At 33.3% G+C, this 12,350-nt stretch overlaps 2 protein-coding genes across 6 annotated transcripts in view; one reads left to right on the forward strand and one right to left on the reverse strand.

Moving 5' to 3' along the window:
• LOC147398223 (alpha/beta hydrolase family protein) overlaps positions 1-5,447 on the forward strand; it is a 47,000-nt gene extending 41,553 nt beyond the window's left edge. For all 3 annotated transcript variants that reach the window (XM_086447389.1, XM_086447388.1, XM_086447390.1), the window contains 3 exons: positions 1,681-1,851; positions 2,113-2,213; positions 2,724-5,447. In XM_086447389.1, coding sequence (XP_086303515.1) covers positions 1,681-1,851; positions 2,113-2,213; positions 2,724-2,783 — 332 coding nt within the window. In that variant the 3' untranslated portion in view covers positions 2,784-5,447. The remainder of the gene's footprint in view (positions 1-1,680; positions 1,852-2,112; positions 2,214-2,723) is intronic.
• Positions 5,317-7,819, reverse strand: PMI2 (PLASTID MOVEMENT IMPAIRED protein (DUF827)). Of its 3 annotated transcripts, none has more exons than XM_086447387.1 (3): positions 7,659-7,819; positions 7,279-7,417; positions 5,317-7,154 (listed from the first exon to the last, which is right to left on the reverse strand). In XM_086447387.1, exons 2-3 carry the CDS (start codon positions 7,402-7,404, stop codon positions 5,463-5,465), a joined length of 1,818 nt encoding a protein of 605 aa, XP_086303513.1. In that variant the 5' UTR covers positions 7,405-7,417; positions 7,659-7,819; the 3' UTR covers positions 5,317-5,462. The 3 variants fall into 3 exon arrangements, with proteins under 3 accessions (XP_086303513.1, XP_086303511.1, XP_086303512.1); XM_086447385.1 differs by having other exon boundaries at positions 5,317-7,157; XM_086447386.1 differs by having other exon boundaries at positions 5,317-7,157; positions 7,279-7,411; positions 7,659-7,813.
• Between the last annotated feature and the right edge of the window lie 4,531 nt (positions 7,820-12,350).

The raw sequence follows: 12,350 nt of genomic DNA on the forward strand, positions 1-12,350 counted from the left end.
ATTTGTGGACCATACTCTTGGCAACTTGATTCGGTGCCTTTCCTGTGACAATTCGAGGTAATGTGACTTGGCACTTGCACAGGCTGAATTCACTTATAAGTTAGTCCCCAATCGCTCTGCGGGTTACACACCATTCTAGATAGTCTATTCTAAAGTGTCTAATCATACTTTGGACTTAATGCAACTTCCTTCTCTCCCCAACTCCAACGTGGAAGTCAATGACATGATTGAGAACCTTCACTAGCTCCACAAACAAGTGAAGAAGAATCTTGAAGCTTCTAATGAAAGTACAAAGCCGATGTTGATAAACATAGAATATTCAAGAGTTATGAAGAAGGAGAATTGACCATGGTTTATCTTAGTAAAGATCGTTTATCTGTTGAAACTTACAACAAGACCTTAAAGAAAATTGGATCCCTTCGTATCTTGAAGAAGATAGACAATAATATGTGGTGGATTTGCCTGATGATATGCAAATCTTTCTGACATTCAACGTAAAGGACATCTATTCTTACTTTCCAGAAGATAAATTTTCTTCTCCTACACCAAACTCAGGGATGAGTTTTCTCAAAGAAAGGAGGTTGGATGTAGAAACCATTGCTTTTGATTTTCTAGAGAAAATGGATCATAAAGAGGGCAAAGAGGAGAAATTTCATGGCCAAATCAACGTATCCAAATCTAGATGAGTTGATTGAGTCAACTCAAATTGACCAGTCTGATTCGGGTTGACCAGGTTGGGTCCATACGCAACCCAATTTTGATTTTAGTCACATGTCTTTTGTTTAGTACAGTTTTAAGTTATTTAGAAGTTGTTTGGTTGGTTTCTATTTCAACTTTAGGAAGTTCCTATTTTGTCTAGTTTCTAATTTGTTTAGTCTCTAATTTGTCAGATTTACCAAATTGGTTTGAGTTGACCAGGTTGGATTATACTCAACCTAATTTTGATTTTAGTTACATGTCTTTAGTTTAGTCCAGTTTTATATTATTTAGAAGTTGTTTGGTTAGTTTCTATTTCAACTATAAGAAGTTTTTTATTTTGTTTAATTTCTAATTTGTTTAGTCTCTAATTTGTTTTTAGATTTCTATTTCTTTCTAAATTCGTTTTTATTCTTTATAGCCTATAATTAGAAGGGCTTTTAGGTGTCCAAATTGAGTTCTGAAAGGATTAGAAGGTTAGTGTTACAGTATAGATAGATTAGAAAGTTACTTTTTATTATTTTAGAAGGTTTCTAAGTTGTTATGATAAAGTTATTTATATACTTAAAAAATGAAATTCAATCAATTAAAAACATATCAATTCAATTATCTTTTAGAGACTTAATTTCTAGTTCTTGTTTTATTTTCTTCAAGTTGTTGCTTGTTTATCAATTGAATCTATTGATTCACTACTGATTGTGTGTTCCATTGAACACAAACTCTCAATTTCTTTCAAATGTATTGATTCACACACTTCCGCTATGTCAGGAACCCTACTAAAGAGGCTAACAAAATAGTGAATTAAAATTTCCCTCCCCCCAACTTAAATCGTGGACCATCTGTGTTTTCGAAGCAAAATCTTCATTAATCTCTCTTCTACACAAGTTAATTTTTTCTTTAGGAGTTTAAGATCACCTTTCATCTTGCCTGCCCTTCATTTGGTAACTAGTTTACTTATTAATGCTGGTTTCGTGAAATTTATAGGTACAATACCAGCTAAGCTTCTCTTGCAGCTAACAACATCTTTCCGAGAAGGTGGATTACGAGACAGGAGTGGTACTTTCTTTTACAAGGATCATCTCTACAAAAGCAACATCCCTGTGCTAGCGCTTGCTGGAGACCAGGATTTGATATGCCCACCTGAAGCTGTATATGGTAGGTTATATATTTGGAGAAAGTTGATATTTCTAAATAGAGCAGGAATTAATCATGAGAACTACTGCCACACCAACTTTTGCTAACACCTTCCCAAGATGTGTGCTATTCTTTGATGATTAACTTATGAATTGGGGTGGCGTTAGCAAAAGTTGGTGTGTCAATAGAATCTCTCTTAATCATTCAAAATTTTCTATCTCATTTTGTGCCTTTTTTTTTATTTTTTTATTTTAAAAAACTGTAATGGTGTGAATGGAGCAGAAACAGTCAAGATCATTCCTGAGCATTTTGTTACTTATAAAGTCTTTGGAGAACCAGGTGGTCCGCATTATGCTCACTATGATTTGGTGGGAGGACGTTTGGTATGTTGTTACTCATTTTTTTAGAGAGCTTATATTGCAACAACTTTCTTTTATGATAACACCAATCATAGAATTAAATGGGTGTGATGGGATGGGGACCAACTTTTTTTTTTCTTGTCATCACTCCTTATTCCTTCTCTCTTGGCCATGATCTCTTGTTTGAAGATTTCTTGTTTAGGTGGAACTTAGTGTGGAGAGGTTGAGTGCTCCCTTGGGTGTTTCCTTTGTTTGTTTTTCTTTCTGTTTTGTTTCCCTTTGGCCTTTGGTGGTTATTTCTTTCTTTGAGGACTCCTTTGTCCTCTTTTCAATAAAATTTCTTGGTTATCAAAAAAAAAATTGTTAGTGTTGTAAAAAATTTGGTATGGCAATACAAGTTGTCTTCTTTTTTTGCCCTGGTTTTTTTTTCTTTGACGGTTAAGAGCTTAACCACAACAAAATAGTACACACTATTACAGAAAAAAATTCTTTGAATTTTTTTTCATGGTTTTTGATATTTTTTTTCTTATGCAGGCGGTTGATCAAGTCTATCCTTGTATAGTTGAGTTCCTCAGTTGCCACGATGTGAAATGATAATTTGACAAATTCTTTCCTTTTATTCTATGCACAAAAGAAAAGCTCCCAAAGTGTAGCTTTTGAATGTATGTATGCCAGTGTTGTATTTATATTTCTGGTTTTTTGTGGAAAATAAAGTGAACATTTATCCAAATCAATTTGAATGTCCATTAAGGTTTATTGCAAAATGAAAATTTAATAGGATTACAAAGTGCAGGGATATTTTGGGAAATTCATACCCCTAGGGATCAATGTCATGGGTATGTCTCGAACTCCATGATAAAGAGGTAGTCAGAAGCAATCTAACAATTTTTCTTTAATCGATATTCAATGAATTGAATGCAAAAAATTTACCATTCATTTACAAAGTTTTTTTTTTTTCGAGTCTTACGGAATAAATTTTTTATTATATTTTAGGTCTCTTACTATTTTAGTTGAATTATGCCTTTGTTCTAGTAAATTCTCTTTTAGGATAGAATTCTTACTATTCTAAATTGAATCTTCCATGATACTTGTTATTATGAGAAAACTTTTTAAAATGAATAATGCTGAAGTGACCTCCGTCTGGAACCTGATATAGCACATCTTGACATGAAAATGTATGGGAACCATAGATGTTTTTCACCGAGATACGAGTGAAAAAGTATCTATGGTTCCTATCCTCTTTCATGTCAAAAAGTGCGATATGAGGTTCCGGCTTGAGGTCACTCCAGCATGACTATTTTAGAATACCTTTGAGATATTTGCGTGTACACTAACATCTTCCAGTTATCCTCTCGTGGCAAGATCACATCCCATCTCTCTCTCAAGGCATGATCACAACGAAAGATGACCACCAAACGTTGATAATGTTTCACCCTAAAAAATGTTGCAATGCCTCTATCAAGTCAAGATAATGAAGCACTTCTACTTTTCATTCTCATGCCATTCTCTACAATTGCTAAAGCCTATCTGAAGTGATTTTAAGGGTTCAAATTCCCTTAAAAAAAAAAAAAGGGTTATATGGACCTCTTTTCTTTCCTTGACCTCTGAACTTCCAACCACCGATTTTCACAGAGAAGATGTTTACTGATCAAAACACAAGATTCCGGAGGGTTTTCAACTCTGATAAGTCTTGGATATCAGTACATTTTTTAAGGGATGTTTCTTAGTAGTACTTACTCCTGACCAAGCTCTGGGGTCAAATGTTCGAAAATTTTGTCAGATAGTGTACGAGATAGTACACTTGACTCAGCAAGGATGATGACAAGGCTTGATGATGTATATGCTTGCTAATTACCATCGCCATCGCCATTACCATCGCCATCGCCATACTCTTACTACTTGGCCTTTCGCTTTGAGCAGTCCCTGTCCTTCCATCTTCCCTTGTTTCCTCTGCATTTTTTTTCTCCTAATTCTTAACTCGAGTTTGTTTGTTAAGCCACCGCCTTCCTCGAATCAAATTCAGAGTCGTACTTTTGAAGGATCATGTCATTCATCTCTTCCTCTACAAGATACAACCATTCTCAGTTCATTTTGCCTTTTAAAGATCTTCCTCTTTATTTTCATTCTTCATCTCCAAGACTTCTTGAAATGGACATTGAATTCTCAGAATTTGATATTTACCTGCATTATTCCTCCAAATTTGAGTTAACTCTGGTCTTAGCATAGAGCTCTATGCTCATACAAAATGAGATCTACTACTTTCAATAGAGGGCGTACTTGAAAATTCTCCGATGATAAAGTCAATTATATTTTTAGTAAGGAGATTACAAGTTAGAATTAGAATTTAGAATTGTATATTTTTGTCTTAAATGATCCATTATTTATAGATTTCCTTTCCTGTTTCTGTAGAATTTTTTCCAACATGTTATTAGAAGGCCCCTTTTCAATTACTATTCTTTCTGAATCAAGATATTGGATTTGTATCATGATAAACGGAACCTCACTGTCAACAATGATTTCAATACGTTTCTAATGTTAGTGATTTGAATATACCAGATATTTGGATGACGTCTTTCTGGTGAACTGTGTTCATGATCTTTCACTGGTTTATTTTCAGGATATGGTGTTTGTTTTCCATCAGGATGGACATTAGGGTTGGAGATAAGTATGAGTCAACATGATTTGTTCTTCTCCCATAGATGTCGTCTCTTGTTTTGGGAGATTTTTTTGGATTCCCATATCGAGATTGGAGAGTTTAGGGGGTTGTCTTGATTTTCATGTGTTATGATCCACAAGATAATGATTTTCGGAGCTTGGATTCAAATTCCATGAGAAACCTTTTGGGTTTTTCCCATGGGTCCTATCTGCGTGTGAATACACTTTTATGGTTACTAGTAACAACTTCAATCTATAAGTTGGTTCCCAACTCTTCCTTTTCAACGTGGGACTAAAACAAATTACTAAGAGAAACAAAAGAAAAGAAAACATTGCAACTAGAGGAAAAAAAAATGGTGTTTAATATATTCACCCAAGAAATATACGAACTTACATATTTCCAACAGAAATTACACTTACACCATAAGGAACATCAACAACAGAATTGGGGCAGAGTCAAAACTACAAAAGCTTGAGAGAAGAACAAACAACAGATGCTATAAGTTATTGAACAGGAGAAAGAGATGATTAACAGACTCAATATTTCTCTTAAATACAACTTGTGGAATGACACACATAAACTCCCCAAGAACAAAAACAAAACGATTCTCATACATCTTACAAATCCTTTTCAATTCTTTTATTGTTAAAGAACTTGGCTAAATTAGGCATTGCCTTGGTCTTTTTCTTAAGAGAGATTGAACCTGAGCGAGCCACATACCGAGCTCCTGGTGAGCTAGGCCTCCTTGGCTTTCCCCTTCTCATTGGTGTAGAGTTTCCATTATCTTTAATGGATTTTTCGGCCAATCCCACATCAATTTGCAAATTCGAACCTTCAGTATGTTGTCTTAACTTTCGTACTTCACCCTCAACTGCCACTTTTGCTGGCAATTGCTTCTCTTCCACCACTTTTCGCTCTCTTGTCTCTCTATGGGCTAATTCAGTCTTCATTAATATCTCCTTCTCACTAGCCTTTAGTGCTTCAATCCATGCTTGGGCAGCAGCGACCTTCATATCTGCAATTTCTTCGACTCCTTCCGCACGCCCACTCAAGTACATGTACTCGAAATTCGTTATAGTTATAAAGGAATTATGCTGAGATGCTGAAGCTCTAGACTTCATTGTTTTCTTAGTAAGAGTCTTCAAGTTTTCAAGAGCTATTATTTCTGAGGCTTTAATTACTTCAAGCTCTTGCATTGCATCTCGTAATTTCTCCTCGGCTATCTCAATCTCATCTTCGGTTTTCTGAGTTTCTTCTCTTATACTAATTGCTTCCTCAATTATTAATTCCCTCTCTTTCTTCGCTGTCTCCGCTTCGGTTTTTAACTGTTCAAGAGTGGTCGATAGATTCGATACAATTGCTTTAGCTTTTTCTTCGGCCGAGGTTACAGCTTCCAACTTCGACTTGGCTTTAAGAAGCTTGGAATTGAGATTTTGAACATCTAAGTCTTCTTTCTCTTCTAACTTGTTTAAACGAGATGTTTCTTCGGAAACATGTTTGAGTTCATCTCTTATAATATCCATCGAGGCCATGAATTGAAATCCTTCTTCTCTTATACTCTTTAATTCCTTCTTCGCTTCTTCAAGTTCTTCTCTTGCCGATTTTAGCAATGATAAAGTCCCTGATTCCCCCGAAGTTTCATTCATCTCTGAACTTTTCTCCATTGCTTTAACTAGCTTCAATTCATTCTGTAACACTTGAACATCAGAGGAGGTGATGGCCAATTTTGTTTCGATCTCCTTTGAGCGGTCAATCTGTCGAATAACATCCTTGATTCTCTTTTGAGTTTTCTCCATTATGGATGAGAATTGAGTGACTTCGGCTTCTTTCTGAGCTTTGATTGATCCGAATTCTCTAACTGCTTCGATCCTAGCCAACTCGACAAGAACTTGTTCTTCATCAACCTCCTCGATCTCTCTCCTTAGTGATTCGACCGAATTGGAATAAGACCTAATTCTCGAAGTCGAAGCTTCAGTTTCCTTATCCGCACGGGTTTTCGTTTCTAAGACATAAGCCATGTCGAGCTTAAGCTTACTCAATTCCTGTTTCACAAGTTCTAACTCCCTTAACACTTGGACATATTGGTAACTCTCCTCATCTTCTTGTCTTTCTGAATTCTTCAATGTCCCAAGCTTCCCCTTTTGTGATTTGGATTCCTCGATTCGAAGACTGAGATCCTTAACAGTCTTTCTTGCATAATCGAGTTCCGATTCTGCTTGGGCTTTCGCATTTTCGGCAATTAATTTGCTTTCATTGAATCGACCAAGATCTCTTTTCGCAAGATGGAGTTCTCTTGCTCTCGAAGGCGGCTTCTTCAATGAAATAAATTCACAAGAATTATTAACTTAATAAATAAAACAAATTTAAAGAAAAATACAAATATATCTATTAAAAATCAAAATAAAAGGGAATTTCAAATTCTTGGATTCGTACTTCCGAAAATGCCGTCTGGGTTTTCCTTAGATCTGTTTTTCCTTCAGTAATTCGTTCTCCAAACAGGTTAACAGCTTCTTTAACAGACCCGATTTGGTTTCGGTGGTTGGACTTAGTTCTGTCCATTACAGGCCTGTTTCTTAATAAAACAAGAGCAACTAAGTTCAGTTTTCTTTTACATTTTAAAGGAAGAAATATGTTTTTATTTTTATTTTTATTCAAATTTATTTTACCAACAAAAAGCTACAAATTTTCTTTTCTTTCAAGATAAACAGGTAAAGAATAAATCAAAATCTAGTGTGTGTTTTGTGTGTGTGTGTGTGAGAGAGAGTATTAATGTGTGTTTATAGGATTAGAATAAAGTGTGGAGAAAAGCTTACCTGAGAATTGTTGGTGGTTCTTGAGAGTGCAGATTCTTACGTTGTGTTTCAATGCGTTAGGTTCAAGAAAAATCATCTTGGGAAGAAGATAAAACAGAGAGAGTGGTTGTCATTGGAAGTTGGAAGTGTCGCCGTACTTGTTTTTTGATTTTTTCGGCCTCTTGTAAGAGTATTTTTGTCAGATGTGGAGGAGAAACTTGAGTAAATCGCACAGTGAGTTAAGTAAACGGGTGGCGCTTCGTCAATGACAACTTTTTAAAAATCTTTATGGTTTATACTATTATATTATATGATGAGAAACAGGACTGCTATTGGCACCCCAACTTTTATGTATCACAACCCAATAATAAAATTAAAAAGTGATTTTTCTCAAACCGAGTGCAACTTTTGCAAAAATTCCGTATTTGATGCATTATGCATTTTAATTCACAAAATATATTTTCAAACTAGTTACTGGTGGGTATTCTAATTTAAAGTGATGATCTTGCTAATAAAAAGAGTGATGAACTTGATGATAAAAAATGATGATCTCGCTAATAAATTTAAAGACAAATATCCTTTAATTAATTTATTTATTTTATTTTAAGGTGAGATCGTTGGTAATTTATTAGCGAGATTGTCACTTTAAATTAGAATACCAACTTGCTAAAAAATATGTTGTCATGCCCGAAAAACTAATACGATCCCAAGGATTCTTATGTTAAATCTCAAGGAATGCTTAACCATCCCATCCTATTATAACATATAATAATAAGAAAAATAGATTGTGATAAATAATTATAAAGCAGCGAAAAAATATAAATAATATCAAAGGTTAACAGAGTGTGGAAGTTAATAACAATCAACTTATGATTCAAAATCCTTAAGTCTCAAAATCAGAATCATACTGACTGAAACAAGATATAATTAAACAAAGGTATTGAATATAAATTGACACACAATGCCTTAACATAAGAATTTTAATTTGAAATATAAAATAAACGACTACTAAGATTGTAAGACCACTAAAACTGATGGAGGTGGCTACTCATTTACATACTCAACCCCAGGTGCTTCCTCATAAATCTCATCTTCAATAAATATCTCATTGACAACTATAAAATCTGAAAGATGAATGGTAGGGTGAGAAAGGGGAGTTACCCAGTAGGAAATCTACCACTCTAACACTAGATATAACATGCCACGTATAATCATTCTAAAGTTTAAATCATGCAGATTGTGATATAATCTAACAATTGAATAAAGACTAATTGAAATAAAAAAAATATAAAATAAATTTAATAAGTAACAGTCTATCGATTAAAATCATTTAACAAAGTAATCATTTCATCATACTTTCAAAGTAAAATTATTGTCCATCGACATACAATAAAGAGATAAGTAATACATACACGACGATATAATCGATAAGAGTGTTGAGGAATATGTCGATATAACCGCTTCGGCTATAACAAATCGATATTTTAATACTTAACCTCCGATGTGGAATCCCATCATTCTTATATGATTTTGTGGTAGATCTAGCATACCACGTTTGGGTGACCATTTATCCAGCTCAGATTGACAATTGATCAAGAATTCAATACAGAGTTCAACTAACGATAATGTCGACTATTTGACGACAACAGACTCTTAGTGATCACTAATTAGTCCAAGAAAAACTCCTCACGTCTAAGCCTATCAAGAGGCAATACATGTAAACCTTAGACTATCTCTATACTATACAAAAACTGTTTTTACACACAAATGTACCATAAAAAAGAAGATGAGAAATTGTCAGATCTCACGAGTTATATTACTCTCTAAGGTATCTCATACTATCCAAAAGAATAGAACATCAAGTATTATCCTAGATTGACCCACCATTTTTAAAAATATAACAACGCGTTACTCTTTCTAAATTTTCTATGACCCATTTTAAGTAAACAAAAATAGTTTTGTTTTTATATATACATATATGTAATTTCTTTATATCGAAAAAAAAAAAAAAATTTAGTAGTGCCCTTCAACGATATCCATCTGTCAATCAATCAATCCATCAATCATATCTCATATGGTCGTGAGAACATGACATATCCATCCATCCATCTATCTTTCATGCATCGTGTGGCATAGCCACTGCATAAGTATGGAGGCACTGTTCTATCAATCAGTCGTGAACATAAGTTCTCTCTATCCATCAATCAATCCATCAATAAAATCTCTATCTTTCTATGTATTTATCAAAGTATATATTTTCTAGAAAGTATTTATGATTCTAAGGCATCAACCAATTCCATATTATAGTTTTAGTTGAGTAGAAAAGACTTGAAAAACAGGATAAAATCATAAATAGTTAAAATTGTAAAAAGTTATGAAAATTTGGCTAAGTATTGGAAAAAGAGAATTTTCAAAGTTTTCTAAACGTAAAAATAGATTTTTAGAAATGAAAGCCTTAAATAAATGTACTGACATACTGCAATTTTTATAGCTTAATAAAAAATAGAGGAAATTAAAAAAAAAAACTTAATAAAAAAATATTTCGTTAAAAAGTAACAACTTTTTAGAAATTATCGAAAGGATCTGAAATTGGTCCTTTAAGGGCCATATTTTTTTTTATTTTTATTTTTTTCTGGCACGTTTAGGAACATTTTTTGATTGTTCCTAATGCTCCAAAATATTTTTATTTTAATTTTTGCAAAATATTTTTTTATTATATTTTTGTAATAATTTCTTCTTTGTTTAACCATGCGTTTGACCCCACATGTAGACAACAAAAATGGTGGGATAAAATTTACATTTCAACCGTTGATCTCGATTACAAAATAGGGAATGAGTCTCAATAAAGATGGACTGTTGGATTAGATTGCATGGCCAAATTTTGATTATGCAAACACTCGATCATCGACGTTTGCATGGTCAAAATTCGATCACATAATCTAATCTAGCGATCCATATTTATTGAGAATCATTCCCTGTTTTGTAGTTGAGATCAACGGTCGAAATGTAAATTTTATCTCGTCATTTTATCGTTTACATGTGGGGTCAAACGCGTGGTTAAATAAAGGAAAAATTATTAAAAAATCTAATAAAAAATTATTTTGCAAACGTTAAAATAAAAATATTCTGGAGAATTAGGAACAGTCAAAAACAATTCCTAAACCTGCTAGAAAAAAATAAAAGTAAAAAAAAAGTAGCGGCTGCAATTGTTGACTTCTTTTTTTTATATATATAAAAAATTTCTACCCTTAAATGATCAAAAATTTCAATTTTATAATAAAAAAAAATTCGGTCTTTTAATGGTCAAAATTTATAATTTTTTAATTAAAAAAAATCAACCTTTAAAGGGTCGATTTAAGTTCGTTTCGGTAATTTTTAAAAATTTATTACTTTTTTGCGAAATATTTTTTTTTATTAGGTTTTTTTTTTTTGATGATTTCCCTTTCAAAATAATGTAAAAGATAATGGGATTTGAAAATCTAATAAAAATGTTGTAAATTACATTTTGTTCTTGGAATAGAAGATTAGATTTTGACAAGTAGAGATTTGGATTTTTAAACCATTTCCATTGCTTCCACATGAGAGGTAATCTCTTAATTCCATTAAAGAACTTAGATTAAATGAAAAATTAAAATTAAATATGACATTTACTTAAATAATGTGTTGAAAAGTGCACATGATGGTGGGAAAAAATTATGTTGAAAGGAAGCTGAACTGGGCATTTCAACATATGGTCGGTCGACCAAGGTAGGTCGGGTGACTAAACCCGAGAGTTGTTGGGGCGATAGGTCAGATGATCAAACTTTTCTTGGGTAGACCGAACTAGAAAGATGATGGATGGTTTGACCGAACTAGGTTGATTGAACATTATTAGGTCGACTAAGCGTAACAATATCTTATTTTCTTCTTCGATTTCACCCCAAACTTGTCCACAACCCTTTTTAAAACTTTCTCAATTCTAGTACTCCCTACTTTTGTTAATTTTCTCAAAATGATTCAGACCCAATATAACACTACTGTTAAATCTTTTCGGCCCAATAACGGAGGGGAATATATTTTTGATGGGATTCAATCCCATTTTCATTAGCATGGTATACTTCATCGATTGACTTGTCCTTACGCTTCCGAATAGAACAGGGTGGCGGAATACTAGTATTGTCATCTTATAAATATTGTCTGTTGTCTTCTTTGAGGGATGTATGTTCCTAAGTTATATTGAAATATGACAATTTTTACTCTTATTTTTTTTCTTTAATCACGTTCACCTTAGGGGGGCAGGTGCCTATTCATATTCTTCAACCTGATAGCACTCTTTTTTCCTATTACACCTAAAGTCTTTAGATGCATTTATTTCGTTTAGGACAAGAGATCACATCGCACAAAATTTGATAACAAAGTCATTCATTGTGTCTTCTTGGGTTATTCGTCTATGTCAAAGGGGTATCGCTGTTATGACCTCCTTTTTCATTGTGTAATTCACTCTTTGGATGTTATTTTTTTTGAAAATATTTCCTATTTTTGTGCTACACCTTCTTTAGAGGATTCATCTCCTATAGTGTTGCCTTCTCTATTTTTCTCTCTATTTTCATCTCTTTTGCATGTCTTTTTTCCCTTACAGGATATACCTTCGTCTTTCTTACAAGGATATTTTCTTATGCAGGATACATCTTCATCGTTGTTGCTTCTTAAGGTTTACTCTCGTCGTCCCTATCC

Source organism: Akebia trifoliata, chromosome 7 (assembly GCF_017979445.1).
Source record: "Akebia trifoliata isolate Shusen 1 chromosome 7, ASM1797944v1, whole genome shotgun sequence".
Classification (NCBI taxonomy): Eukaryota; Viridiplantae; Streptophyta; class Magnoliopsida; order Ranunculales; family Lardizabalaceae; genus Akebia; species Akebia trifoliata.

Excerpts from the sequence above, each read along its gene's own strand:
- PMI2 (XM_086447385.1), bottom strand. The coding sequence starts at position 7,404 with ATGGACAGAACTAAGTCCAACCACCGAAACCAAATCGGGTCTGTTAAA. Across the intron at positions 7,158-7,278 it reads CCCAGACGGCATTTTCGGAA|AAGCCGCCTTCGAGAGCAAG; the intron begins GTACGAATCCAA and ends ATTTCATTGAAG.